Source organism: Symphalangus syndactylus, chromosome 6, assembly GCF_028878055.3.
Source record: "Symphalangus syndactylus isolate Jambi chromosome 6, NHGRI_mSymSyn1-v2.1_pri, whole genome shotgun sequence".
Classification (NCBI taxonomy): Eukaryota; Metazoa; Chordata; class Mammalia; order Primates; family Hylobatidae; genus Symphalangus; species Symphalangus syndactylus.
The window spans coordinates 117,923,299-117,938,510 of NC_072428.2; the positions used below are offsets into that span (position 1 = coordinate 117,923,299).

General features: G+C 41.5%; 1 protein-coding gene across 1 annotated transcript in view; it reads left to right on the forward strand.

Moving 5' to 3' along the window:
* The window catches only part of SND1 (staphylococcal nuclease and tudor domain containing 1), a 445,319-nt gene that overhangs the window by 257,049 nt on the left and 173,058 nt on the right, over nt 1-15,212 (forward strand). The window contains exon 14 of the mRNA XM_055283891.2: nt 2,309-2,381. Coding sequence (XP_055139866.1) covers nt 2,309-2,381 — 73 coding nt within the window. The remainder of the gene's footprint in view (nt 1-2,308; nt 2,382-15,212) is intronic.

Below are 15,212 nucleotides of genomic sequence, written 5' to 3' on the forward strand. Positions count from 1 at the left end.
AGCAAAATAAGGAGAGCCTGTTGGTGGCAGAGGAGGTTATAGAAATAGGACATACAAGATGTAAGCAGGGCTTTGGGGAGGTGGAAGAGTTGGATTGTTAGTTGGCTTCTAGCCACCAACCTCTAGTCTTTTACTGGTAGCTTGCAAATCCCAAGGGGTGAGGGGCAAAGCTTGAGAATCGCCTTGGTTACTGACCACTACCAGGATCCCTGAATGATAAATCACTAGAGGAAATTGTAAAGGGAAATATTTTTACCCATTTACAATTTCTTTTACTTTTTTTTTTGAGACAGAGTCTCGCTCTTTCGCCCAGGTGAGAGTGTAGTGGAGTGATCTCGGCTCACTGCAGCCTCCACCTCCTGAGTTCAAGCAATTCTGCCTCAGCCTCCCAAGTAGCTAGGATTACAGGTGTGTGCCACCACAACTGGCTGATTTTGTTTTTTGTTTTTTGTTTTTTTTATTTGAGATGGAGTCTCTCTCGCCCAGGCTGGAATGCAGTTGCGCAACCTTGGCTCACTGCAACCTCCGCCTCCCGGGTTCAAGGAATTCTCCTGCCTCAGCCTCCCGAGTAGCTGGGATTACAGGTACCTGCCACCACACCCAGCTAATTTTTTTGTATTTTTAGTAGAGACAGGGTTTCACCATATTGGTCAGGCTGGTCTCAAACTCCTGACCTTGTGATCTGCCTGCCTCGGCCTCCCAAAGTGCTGAGATTACAGGCTTGAGCCACCGCACCCAGCCCGATTTTTTTTTTTTTTTTTTTTTTGGTAGGGACAGGGTTTCGCATGTTGGCCAGACTGATCTCGAACTCCTGACCTCAAGTGATCTGCCCGCCTTGGCTTCCCAAAGTACTGGGATTACAGGCGTGAACCACTGCACCCAGCCCCATTTTCAGTTTCTTAAGCTGAAGCCCTTGATTCAAATTCAGAAGGAGCCACGGGATTCAAGGAGCTTGGAAGTGCTGTCTTTTAGTTAGCATTTCAGATCAGAGTGAGAGAGAGGCTATGATTTTTATTTTCTTGTTAATTCAGTACTTGCCCTCATCAAGGAGTAGAAACTAGATAGTAGGAAAACTTTTGTTGTTTCTGAACCAGAAGCATTTCAAATGAGTTGAGTGAGGGACACATCCCCTGGGATGAAGCAAGGGGGCTCAGGTGGATGATAAAAGCCCAAGTATGAAAGAAATATGACTATTCTACCTAGCACTGAGCAACACCCACCCAATTTGGCTTATAAGGGTTTACTTTAGAAAGTGATGACCCTGAAAGTAACCCCTGCAGAAGTGTGTCCTCTACCCCTGCTCCTTGAGTGAGTTCCTGAAAGGGAAGAGGTGAAAATGTGGCTGACAGTGTGAGGGTGCCTGACATTTGGCCCTGGGCTGGGCAGCTTTCTCAACACTTCCTCTGGAATTCAAAAACCCTAAAAAGTCGAGTCTCCGTAGACAAGATTTGTGGGAACATCCCCTAATCTCTAGTTCTCTGTCTCTAAGCTCAGAACTCTTCCCTGCTGATGTCTGCAGGCTGGCAGTACACAAGAAGGCCTCATCCAACAGTGTACGGACCAAGTAATTCACCTGTCAGCTTTTATTCTGTGGTCCTTCATTGTTATACCAGTGATCGTACCTAGTGAGGCGTAGGCTTCTGTCCCCAGAGCTACCACTCAGAGGATTGGGTGATTAGAGCAAACCAACCCATGGCTGAGGTTGGCAGAGTCCCAGAGTTCCCTGTTAAATCCCCTCTTATTATAGCTGAGACTGATTGAAAATGAGACTTAATGTCAGTTATGTAGCATTTGCTAATTTTTTTTCCTACTGTTAAATGACTTTTCTCTACAGTATTGCTCCATTCAGGGCAACTTATCTTTTTACCTGGGAGGAACTTATTTCCATTAGAATTGGAACACTAGCCACATATTTTGCATTTAAAATGTTTCATGTGATTAAACAAGGAAGGAAACGTTATTACTTCTGTTTCTTAGGCCTGTGCTCCTCTACCTGATTCTTCTTTTGTGCCTGGAACAATGCCTTTAATTTGAAAACAAGTAAGGCAGCCCTCTGATTACTAAGCACACTGTTAGTGGAAACTGGCAGCCAAGTGCTAGTAACAGGGCTTAAGAGAAGAGCAGCTTTATAATCCCCCCTCCACCAAATCCTCTTGCACAGACTGGCTACTCAGCAGTGTACAGTGTCACTTGTGTAGTCATACATCCCCACTTTAACAACCCTCGCTTCTCTCTTCATTTTCACACCCTCCTACCCCTTCCCATTGTGATTCTTATTTTAATCGGTTTTTCTCTTCTTCCTTAACAGAGCTATTAAGAATGGCAAAGGATTGCATAGCAAGAAGGAAGTGCCTATCCACCGTGTTGCAGATATATCTGGGGTGAGTCCAGTCCCTGAATCAAGCTGTGTGGCTCAGAGGCTCAAGAGCGTGTCTGCATATTTGCTGAAGTACTTCAGCTTATGTGTTTTCTCTAGCTCGCTCCTTTTCAGGCACTGACTGTGACTACCCCTCCCCCTGCCCCAGGGGCATCTACTTAGGTATCTATGGGGAGCCTGTTTTATAATCTGGAAAAGCAGAATTAACTTCATTCTTTTTCTTTACCTGAACTGTCTCTATGTTGCTTTTTCACTTTTAATTACTGTATTTTGAGTTTGGAAGGTAGTTCTTCTCGGTTGTATTAAAATAAAATTGCCTCTTTTTAAAACTCCTGTCCAGTTCTTGCTATGAGTAGGAAGTCTTAGTGGCAAAAGGTCAAGTATAGGTTTCAGGAGAAGTATATGAATTCATCATGATTTCCTCATGACCTCTTGTTCCTCTGCTTGCCTGTAAGTGGGACAGAATGGAGAAATGTATGAACATCCTTTGAGATAATACATGTAGATAATAAAGAAGAATCAATGGCACCAATATTTTAGAGCTCCCAATAGGCTGTGTCCAAATGATTCTTTAGCTGTAAGGACTTTACCTTTGAATGTTTAGGGTCTCTTTGGTTGAATAGATCCATTTGATAGTTGAGCTAGTTTATTCATTTAGTCAACAAGTATTTATTGAGTGCCTGCTGTATGCCAGGAATTGCTCTAAGCTCTGAGAATATAACAGTGAAGAAAACTGCTGAAGGTCAGAAAGGGAGGCAGTTGCAGTGTCAGGTAGCGAAAACTATTGTGAAGAGAAATAAAACTGGCTGAGAGGATAGTGAGTGGTATAAGTGCTGATTTTGATCAGGTGGCCAGGAAAGGCACTCTCTATTGCCGAGACACACACCATCCATTTCAACACCACAGTCACTAATGGTTAAGCAGAGGATCAGGTCTGTGCCATGCATAGGGAAGATGCCCAGGGGAGATGGAGCCCAGGGGAGATGGAAGGAGGAAGAGCTGGTAAATCTTAGCTTAGGCACTCAGGGAATTTGCCTTGGGCCCTGAGAAGAAAATACTAGTATAAACAAAAGTGCTAGAGCTCAGCCTAGGCTGCAGGAGAGATGAGTCAGAATGTATTATCTTCCTGTTATGTGGTATGCCCAGGCCTGGCTGAGGCTTTTTCTGTTGCTCCTGGTGATTGCTTGCTACAAATGTGTCTGGCAGGCTCCCCCTTGCTTAGGTATAGTGGTTCCCTGCTCATCTTAAACAGTGGGACTCTGTTGAGCTTTTCTTTCTCTATAACCAGTCACTGCAGATTATAGGTTAAACAATGTTACCTACAACACGTTAACTGGACTTCATTCTAGAGGTTGGGGCCTCTGTTAAGTGGGTAAAATAAAGTGATATGCACTTGTTGTGGCTTAGAATCCTGAGAAGCCCAGAAACCTGTAGCTAATGGCCTTTGAGCCACAGGTAACTATGGTGTATCTGCTAATGTTCATTTTTAACAGGTGTGACTCACCCAGTGCGATGTTACTTGGCCTATTTTCTGTGTAGCTTACCCGGCTGAGTTATTCTTTGCATATATATTATTAATATTTTTTATGTATGTGCGTGGCTTTCTCAACAATGCTTTCCTTAATATTTGTCTTGGTAAAGCTGTTATAGTAATAAAAGGGCAAATTTTTGGCGGTTCATCAGCAGGAGCAAAAAGTTATAAATGTTTTGGAAAATGCAATGAAAGCCCTTCTACACAAAGGGCCAAATATGCCCATCCAAAAGCTTATGTGGGGCCCATACTCCAGGGCCTTCCAGAAGCTGATTTCAACCTTAGGGATAGGCTCTCTCCTTGGGCCCACCTGAGTTCATTTCTAGTTCTGATTTGGCACCAACAGTGAGGTGAAGCAACTCTAAGGAGGTTTTGAGGTTCAGGCACACCGGTCTCAGGGTTGTCCTCTCCACACCTCTCAATGTGGTGTCCTAAAGATCTTTATTGCTGTCTCTGAATCTTATGCTGCCTCCTGCCTTGATGATTTCTGATGCTTTTTTTATTCCTTTATTTCTGTTGTCATTAGCAGTGGGTCTTGTGAAACTTGTCTTCATTTATTTATTTACTTTTATTCCTACCCCACCAATTCCCCCTTAAACTCTAGCTCAGTTTCGTACCAATTTTTATTATCTTTTCTGTCTCAGTATTGGAGGATTGGTTTGCTCTTAAGTTAAACACAAATGCCAATTAAATTTCTCTCAGTCACCACATAAATAAGAGTAAAGCTTGAGCAAGTGGGAGACTGAAAGTGAAAAAGCTGTTCGATTTAAATGGATGTCAGATGTGACCTTCTCTGCCTGAATCACAAATTATTCACCTAAGATTGCAGTTTTTTTGGTGCCCTCTTTAATAGAGGAGTTTTGTCTTCTCCCACCTTCTAACCTTCCCTTCTTTCCATCACAGTGTTAAGTCTGTGTGTATGTTGGGTGCCCTTGCTCAATTTAAGTGAGTTGTGTGGGTTTTCTGCTTCCTGAAGCATGCTGGCAATTTTGCTGTCTGTGGGACAGGTGTGAGGTCAGATGGGCAAACGGCTTACAGCCAGATGAAAAATAAACAGGGAAAAAGACAATGTAATGTACATATACGTAATGGTTTCACAGAGGTTTCTTAATCGTTTTTTAATCTTCAACTGTGTTACCTACTGCCCCAGATTGATCCCCCTCTTAGTTGCAGGCCATGATAAATGGAGGTTTTTGTTGAGCTGACAGTGTAGGCAATATCTGCCGAAATAATTTATAATGAACTGATGTACCACCCTCCTCTCCATCCCAGTACACATCGTTGGTGAGGACAAAGACATGCTTAAGTGTACATTCTGTCTCCTAAACACTTTTAAGAAACGTGTTGTATGGAAGAGATTATATCATAATGGTGGGGCAAATAACCTGTAATTTTGTTCTAGTGTTAACTGCCTCCATCTTTAGGAGTTGAGTTTCTACTCCTTTTCCATTATCTCTTCTCTTGCTGTTTAAAAAATGATTTCACAGAGTAAGGGTCAGAGTGCATTAAAATGCTTTTGTATGAATACCTGGCAAATACAAGACCTGCTTGGCTGATTGCTTACGGTTGGAAGCGACTCATCTAAGCACAGGAGTGTGAGGTCGATGGCTTGGAACGTAAGATACCAGCCTCTGTAGTGGCCAAATAAGCCGGCCTTTTTGTTTGTTATTACAGATGGGTTTTGATGTCAAAGTCAACTGAGTTTTGAGTTGTCCATAAGTTGGACAGAACATCTGCATATAACACCAACTGAATGAACCCCAGTTTGTCTAGGGCTTTGATAAAAACTTGACCCACTAGACCAGGTGTGGCTCACGCCTGTAATCCCAGCACTTTGGGAGGCTGAGGTGGGAGGATTGCTTAAGGTCAGGAATGCAAGACCAACCTGGTCAATGTAGTGAGACCCCGTATCTACCAAAAAATAATAATAATAATAAATAAATATGTGTGTGTGTGTGTGTGTGTGTGTGTGTGTTGACCCATCTACATCTCTTACACCTATTTTTAGGGTAACCACTAAAGGAAGAAAATTACATACTCCCAAGCTGGTACCTTAGATCCTGAAGAAGTTACTGGTTTTTTGTTATTTCCAATTTTTCACAGTGTAGGAACTGGGCTATTAGAAGTACCAGCTACTGCTGCCATTTCTATCATAGTCTAGTTTCCTTTCAAGCCAGGATGTTCCAGAGTGTAGAACCAGCTGAGAATTTGACTGACTTGGTACTAGGTCTTACTTGATTTGAAGGATGGTTCTGTGGTGACTGACTTCATACATCCATGTTTTCATTATTAGTTGGTTTTGTTTTTCATTGATCCTGTCTGAGCTCCCTCCCTCGCCAGCAGGGAAAAAATTGGAATATGCGTGTCAGTGTTCTTTATCTCAGGTTTCTCAGCTGTTCTTTATCTTAGGTTTATTATTGTTTTTGCTGTAGCCTGCTCCGTAATAAATACAATCTCCTGCAGATACAGAGTGTAAAACAGGCAATAAAATGGGGCTGGTACATGGCTTACTGTTGTTCTGGTAGATCAGACAAATCAATTATGGTTCTGAGATTAGAGAGAGCTCCCCACTCCTCAAGTTGCAGCCAGCCCTGCGAGTGCTGATTTTACCTTTTACCTTTACCTCCACTTCTCCATCTTCCTCTTATATGGGAGTAGGACTCAATGAGTCATAGTGTATATCTGAGTTCTCTGTCCTTTTCCTTTTGTGTCTGTCCTCTGTGCATAAGGAGTTACGATGTTTGTTTGATGGTACAAGAAGATAGCATCCTCTTCAGTCTTATTTCTGAAAGTCCCAGAATAGGGGTTGTCTTCTTTTGAATATGTTCTGCCTTTTCATATTATGTAGTCCTGACAGCTCCTCTGTTAATTGCACTATTACAGTATTTGCCCTCCTAATCCATGGGTCTTTTTATCTGTTTGCTGCTGTGCTCCTTTGGACGTTTATCACATCGTGGCGTGGTTTCATGCTCATGTTACATAGCACTTTTTTGTAACCACCTTTCTCTGTGACTGATTTTGTTAGAAATACATAATATTACTGATTTTTTTTTTCTTTTAAGGAGACGGGATCTCACTTTATCACCAAGGCTGGACTGAAAGTACAGTGGCACAGTCATAGCTCACTGTGGCCTTGCACTCCCGGGCTCAAGCGATCCTCCTGACTCAGCTTCCTGAGTAACTGGGTCTACAGGTGCACACCATCACACCTACAGGATCTTGTTGTGTTGTCCAGGCTGATCTGAAACCCCTGGCCTCAAGTGATCCTCCCACTTTGGCCTCCCAAAGTATTGCTATTATAGGCATGAGCCACCACCCTAGCCTAAAAATTAAGCCATGGTTTGGAGTGATCCAGTGACTAGCTTTGGGGAAGGTGCGGGGCACAAGGGAAGAAGGTCAGGCATTTGGGGCCCTGTTATTCATGAAACAAAGTCTTACAGAGTTGACCAGTAGGATTCTGACTTGCTAATGTGAAGGATTGAAGTGTTCCTTTAAAACAGTTAGATAAGATTAAATCAATAGATAAGAAATAGATTGGTAGACAGGGTTGGATTTTCTCCAGCATCTATCTGCTCCTGACCTCTGCCTTCAGTTTCTGGTTTTCATTGCCGTCTTAAACTTTAATAGCACTGTCATCCTTTCTTTGAGATTTCTGTAGGTGTTACCTTTCCTTAGCTCTTTATTAATATTTAGGCCTTGATGGAAGCATAAGAAAAAAATTATTATTCTTTTTGGCTAAAGAGAGTTTTAAAAAGCCCAGGCACAGTGGCTTATGCCTGTAATCCCAGCACTTTGGGAGGCTGCGGTGGGTGGATCTCCTGAGGTCAGGAGTTCAAGACCAGCCTGGCCAACATGGCAAAACCCCATCTCTACTAAAAAATACCAAAAAAATTAGCTGGGCGTGGTGGTGGGCACCTGTAATCCCAGCTACTTGGGAGGCTGAGGCAGGGAGAATTGCTTGAACCCGGGAGGCAGAGGTTGCAGTGAGCTAAGATAGTGTCACTGCATTCCAGCCTGGGTGACAGAGTGAGACTCCATCTCAAAAAAAAAGAGAATTAAAAAAAGAAAAAAGTGGTTTGCCTGGTAAGTCTGAAGAAGGTAAAAGGAGCAAAATCACCCAGAGGTTTTATGAGTTAGGTCTGTGTTAAATTGCAGTTTGTCTTATATGTTCTCTGGCCCACCTAGTTCAGATTTATTTTTCTTACCCTCATATGATTCTAACGTTCCTTTCAGCTTTATGTTTTTTCTGGTCTCTGGTATTTGATGGCACAAATGCTCTCTGAGTGTATTTGTTTTCTGTTGTTTTAAATAGCCCTTCCCTTTTTTACCCCCCCTTGGCTAAAATCATGGCCCTACATCATGTTCTCACATCTCTCTTGCCAACTGCAGTCTAAGTTACTGTACAGATGGCACAACATCAAGGCCTATGGTTCTGCCGGGTGGGTTTCTGTGAACTAGAGGGGTTGCCTAGCACTGGAGCTTCATTCACACAGTAGCTGCTGGTTCCACTGCTGGGCTCTGCATTTGCTATCCTGAGAAAATCCCAAAGGAACTCTGGAAGAGCCAGCTCACTGTCTGCGGAACTTGCTCTCCAGAGCAAGCAGTGTGTGCTCTCTAAATATGGTTGGCCCCTTGCCTGGAAGCCATGGTTGGTGGGAGTGTTGGGTTATCCTGGTGGCTTCCTTGCATCCCTGTTGTGTTTCGTAGCTCAAGTTGTCACTAATTTAGGAAAAGCTGTTGCTCTATTTCTTCTTCTTTCTTCAAGCAAAGTTTATTGAACTCTAGTTGGACTACAATGTGCAGGTGACTGGCTTGGATCCTCGCTGCACAGAAACATGCCATCACCTCTGTGGCACACAACCTCTGATGCCAAAGTGGCAGCCACCTCATAAGTTTCTCCCAGACTTTGGAAAAAACTTCAAACTCTTTCTTTTCTTTTCTCTTATATTTTCAATTTAATTTTTTATTTCAAAAAAATAGAGATGGGGTCTCACTTTGTTGTCTAGGCTTGGTCTCAAACCCCTGGGCTCAAGTGATCCTCCCACCTCAGCCTTCCAAAGTGCTGGGATTGCAGGAGTGAGCTACCATGCCTGGCCTCTTTTCTCTCTCTCTTTCTCTCTTTTGTTGAGATGGAGTCTCCCTCTGTTGCCCAGGCTGGAGTGCAGTGGCGCCATCTCAGCTCACTGCAACCTCTGCCTCCCAGGTTCAAGCAATTCTCCTGCCTTAGCCTCCTGAGTAGCTGGGATTACAGCTAGTTTTTGTATTTTTAGTAGAGACGGGGTTTCACCATGTTGGTCAGGCTGGTCTTGAACTCCTGACCTCATGATCCACCCACCTTGGTCTCCCAAAGTGCTAGGATTACAGGCATGAGCCACCGCATCCGGCCCTCTTTTCTCTTTTCACTTCTTCTAAAACATGTCTCTGCTAAAAATTGGATATTACTAAGAAGACTTTGATCTTGATTCTACCAGAGAGTTGCTTCAGCCAGTTGCCCTCACCCTTATCATGGAAGACATTGCTTTATTGTGTTGGAGTTTTTTTGTGCATGGTTTGTTTCTCTCTCTCTTTCTTTTATTTCTTTTTTAAGATGAGATCTTAACTATGTTGCTCAGGCTGGACTCGAACTCCTGGGCTCAAGAGATCCTCCTGCCTCAACCTCCCAAGTAACTGGGACTTACAGGCATGAGCCACAACACCTGGCTGCCCACAGTTTCTTTGTTCATATGAATTCTGTGCAACCACTTTCTGTTTTTTGAAACTCCCCTATTCAAATTTGCCAGAACTACAGGACCATCCCTCTCTTAAATAAATTTGAAAGTATTTTTTATTTACATGGGAATTTTTTCAAAGTTTCATCACAGCAGGTACCACAGTTAATGATGGTTGTGTTTCATTACCTCCTTTTATAGATTTTAGTCCACTTTTTGACTGAGTTGTGTTGTTTTTCGAGGGCACCAAATTTAGGACATGGTTTCTCACTTCTCTTATTTAGCTTCATTTAGTTGGGCTGTTTTGCATCTTTGTAGATAGAGATGTAGAAATGTAGTCCTGAAGAGATACAATTGATTTCCACCCTGTAAGAGAAATGATTTCAAACTTTACATTTTTATTCCCTAGTTTGACTCTGTTTTTGCATCTGTAGCAAATTCACCTCAGTATTCCTGGTAACTTATCTATATCTGTTCTTTAGTCTCTTTGAGCCTTTCTGGTTCCCTCATTAATTAGTGGGGTTAAAATGAAATTTTCTACATGAGTTTATTTTATATTTGAATAAGAGTCAAGATTTTACCTTATTGAAAATTATCTTTTAACAGGGGAAACAATTGTAGAAGCAAGAGAAATACAAAACCACATATATAGTGGGCAATAAAAGATTATAGAATTATATGCTTTGAAAATCTTAGTTTTGCTGCCTCCTCTGTACCTGGAAACATGAACAATAATTTGGTTGTGAAAGTTCTTAAAAAAGAAAAATTTAGAAAGTGAGTATGTCTCTTTCATCTGCATCACGTCTGGTTCCAAGTCTGAGTCTGTACCTTACTTGGTTTAGCTTTTTGTTCAGAACAGTCTTGTCTGGGAAAATTCAGGCACCAGAGCAGATAACCTTGAGGTAGCGAGCTAGGATCGGACTTTGAAAGCAGGGCACAGCTTCTTGTCCTTTGATGTGAGTGTCCTAGCTCTGCAATTCAACACCTCTGAGAAAATGTTTGCTCAGGTGAGCTGCCCAGAGGTGGAGCACTGTTAAGAGACAGGGCTTCTTTATTTGTTCGTTCTTATATAACAAAAACATCTTCCTCCCAGTATAATCAGTAGCATGTCACTGTCGTGGATTCTATTATCGGGAAACTTTCTGCCATAAATTTTTCTAGTTTCTTTCTGCTTCCTTGTTTAACTGCCTTCACAAACAGGAGTGCATGCAAGTGAGCTCCTCAGCAACAGGGTCCTAGCTTTTAGTGAAGTGTACTGAGCTATAGTGATTTTTGCCTTTCTTCTTTGTTCAAAGCCATAAGAAAGGAAATTGAGGGAGTTAGGAATATTTTTTCCAAATAAAGTAGCATATTTTTCCAAAGAGAGTTCCTCTGGCCATAGATTCGGCTATAGCTGGTCCATGCTCTTCGGTTGTTCTCTTTCCCATTCTCTGGGTGCATGTAGATAACACTCTATGATTCTATTTCATGGGTCAAAATTGGTTAAATGAGCCCATTACAGGGATGATTGTAAGTATATTTTGGAGGCAGTTGACAAAATTTCTGATTCCCAGGTTGAGGTGTGTGATTGGATTGTCTGATCTGTCCCATGGCTGCTGAGTGATGTGATAAAATTTGAAATATTTCTGCATAGCCCCAGATTCACTCTCCACTTTACCATCGTAACACTACTTAGCCTTGGATTGAACTCATTGTGTCCAGTGGCTATTGCTTATATAAACATTTCAAAGTAAGTAATTTTACTAACATAGACATTCTGCTTACTTGTATTTTAAGTCTTTATTTAGCATGCTTACAACATATTCCCTACAGAATATGTCGTACAGAATTTTGGACACTCCTTGCAGTGTTAACATCCACATATTTTGAAATTAGAGCTCAGGGTTGCTTTGAAATGCCCTGGTAGTTTTCTGCCTCAGTTGTTCAGGAAATGGTGTTCTCAGGAAGAAATTATAGAATTCCTAATACAATATCGAATTTGGAAGGGGTCTGAAAATGTAAGCTATTACCGAGATTTCTAATTTGGAGGAAGACCTGTGTTCTATTGATGTGTATTACTGCAACATCCCCAGATACTTCACCCGCAGTAGAGCCCATTTATTTTCTTTATATCATATTCATCTCCTCCACTACTTAAGGTCCTCAGTTGACTGACTCTGACTTCATTGTTCATTAGCATTTGTTGAATCACATTTCTTCTTTTTGCAATGCTTTCTCTTCTCCCCTGCTGGCCATGCCTTCTTCCCTGGTATATGTCTCTTCTTCCAGGTAATTTCTCCCTTTTTATCCCCATTGCCTTCTGATCATGCCCTTCTTCAACATTTACATAATCATATTACCATGATTTTGTGCTTGTTGATAAATTGATAATTTCATAAGTTGTTTAATATGTGTGCATTGGTTTTCCTTACTAGTTTCTAAACTCCTAAGAAGGGGATCTTTTTGTATCTCATTATAGTGCCCAGTTTACATTCAGTTTGCCAAGTGATGGGCTCAGACAGCGTGAACTTGTATTTGGAGAAAAGTGCGCCATTCTCCAAGGTACAGGATTGGCTGTACTGGTTAGTAACTATAAGTGGGCTGGTTAGTAAAAGAACGCAGCAGAAAAAGGGTGCATGTCTTCTAGAATATAGTGGCGGTATGGGGTCATGATTATTAGCACTGGCTCTAACATTAGATTACTGGGGTTCAATTGTGCCTCCATTGCTTAGTACCTTGACGCCTTGGGGAAGTTATTTTTTCTTTCTGTACCTCAGTTTTCCCCTGTGGGAAATGGGTATGATAATGGCACTTACCTCATTAGATTGTGGTGTGATTGAATGGATTAATACATGTAGCTGTTTTAAACAGTTGACATAAGAGCTCAACAGAGAGCAGTGGTTCACATGCCAGTGTTCATTATTTTTTTTTTTGAGGCAGGATCTCAGCTCTGTTGCCCAGGCTGGAGTGCAGTGGCACAATCTCAGCTCACTGCAACCTCTGCCTCCCAGGTTCAGGTGATCCTCCTGCGTTAGCCTCCTGAGTAGCTAACTACGTGTGTGCCACTACGCCAGGCTAATTTTTTATTTTTTTGTAGAGATGGGGTTTTGCCATGTTGCCCATGATGATCTCGAACTCCTGGGCTCAAGCACGAGCCGCTGCACCCAGCCTGGTGTTCATTATTATTAAATTGCTTAGCATTCTGCCTAGCACACAGAAAGTCCTCTATAAATGAGAGCTGTCATTATCATCCTCAATAGTATTTACATTGCAAACTCTTCATCCAATTCAAGTCCCAAATCCTACCGCTCCCTCTCCTGAGTTCTTTTACTGCCTCTTTATCTCTTTTTTGACATTTAACATATGCCATCTCTGTCTTGTTTTTTAAATGCATTCCTCATGTTGAATCAGTGAATGAATGATCAAACAATAAGTATTTATCGAGAGCTTTTCATATGCCAGGTGGAATGCTGAGTGTTGAGAATATATTAAACAAGACAGCTATAGTTTTTACAGGGAATACACAATTTGTTATATAATTATAATTGTAATGGGAGTACAGAGTCCTGGGAGAGTGTATACTGGTGGCCACAGCTTATTCTAAGTGGTCTGATAAAGTCCTTGAAGTGATTTCAAAGTGAGACCCAAAGAAGGAGTTAGCAGAAGATCTTGTTCAGGGCCAAAGGATAAAATGTTGTATACAAAGGTCCTGAGGTGGAAGGTTGCTTGTGTTCACAATGGAAGACCAGTCAGCATTGCTGCAATGTGAGGATAGTAATGGGAGAATGAATAACTGAATAATTTGAACGTTATAGTCCTTGAAAAGGATTTTGAATTTTATCTGAAGAACAGTGAGAAATCATTGAAATGGGAGTAGAATAATTAGAACAGCATATGTGTGTGTGTGTGTTTATGTGTGTATATGTACATATATATATATAGAGAGAGAGAGAGAGAGTTAGCTAGGTATATATCTATAAATTTTTCTTTTTTTCCATTGTGGCTGTTATTTGGAGATAGACTTGAAACAATGGTTAGGGGAGAATTTGCAGTTCACCTGGTGATTGCTGAATAGTGGCTGGAACTAGGATTGTGGCAATGGAGGCGGAAAGATAAATGTGAGATCTATTTTGGTATAAGAACTGGTAGAATTGAGTGGTTGATTGGATTGGGGTCAAGGAAGGGAAGTGACATCAAGTGTCATGCATGAGCTTTCCAAATGTCTGGCACAAATATCTGGTTGATGGTGGTGCTCCTTTTCTGATATTGTAAATGATGGCAGAGTAGATTTGCAAGGAAAATTAAGACTTTCTGAACATGTTAAAATTGAGGCACTAATGAGCCGTTAGTGGCCTAGGCTTCATGCATGAGTTTAGGACTATAGGACACCTAGATGTGAGTGTACCAAGTTACCCAGAGAATATTAAGAGACAAGAGTCCCTAGGCCAAGTCCTTTATTTCAAGATTACGTATGGATGGGGAGTGTTTGAACAAACAGACTTTAAAAAGTTGCCACCCAAGCTGTCGGAGATAAATCAGGCGAGTGTAATGTACAAATTAATAGGAGAGTGAGCTTCACAAGGCAAGAACTGAGTCTTCAGCTTCAAGGTAAAGTAAGATGAAATTGAAAACTATCCAGTGGACAGTGCAATTCCGTGAGTTACTGGTGACCATAGAGCAGTATTTGTGGAATGAAGGAAAGCAGGGGGGCAGCAAAAGCTAGATATCTTCCCACCTGAGTTGTCAGCAGAAACTGTCTTATCTCTAGATCTGTAGTTTTTAGGAGTTTCCTAACAATAGGAAATGCATACATGTACATAATGATGGCGTCTATGTAGTTTTGAATGAGTGAGGAATCTTGAGGGCATCCATCAGCACGTGTGCACTGATGGAGAAAGAAATGACAATGATTTGAGATCCTTAATTGAACAAACTAACTTATGTTATCTTCACCAAAGCTATCTCAGTTCTCTGCCATCACTTATGCACTCTGTGGTACATCATTTTCCACTGATAGACAAGATCCTTAGGGTCTCAATTCTAGAACCCCAATATAATATCCACATGTGGTTACATCATAACAAAGTTGTAAAGCCACTGGATGGGGTAAGATTAATTCTATATTTTCCTTAAGAAGAATTAGAATTCCTAAATACACCCAAAGCACTAACTATATTTCTAACTACTTTAAAAGTATATTTCTGTAAAAGTAGTTTCATTATTGTTTAAGCTTGTTTTCACATATTTGTATGCATGCGTGTATATGCCTTATTAAATCTATTTCTGAGCCTGACTGTTGGGCTTTTTACAAGTTGCTCTCTTTACTAGGAACAAATTTTTATTCTTACATCATATTAATGTATGGTTTTTGTTTGTTTTCTACCCATTGTCCACACTATTTTTTGCGCGAGTAGCTGTGACTTCAGGCACACTACCACACCTGGCTAATTTTTTAAATTTTTTTTATAGAGAGAGGATCTCTATCCTATGCTGATAGGATCTACTATGTTGCCAGAGCTGGTTTAGAACTCCTGAGCTCAAGTGATTCTCCTCCCTGGGCCTCCCAAAGTGCTGGGAACACAGGTGTGAGCCACTGCACTCAGCCACATTAAACTCT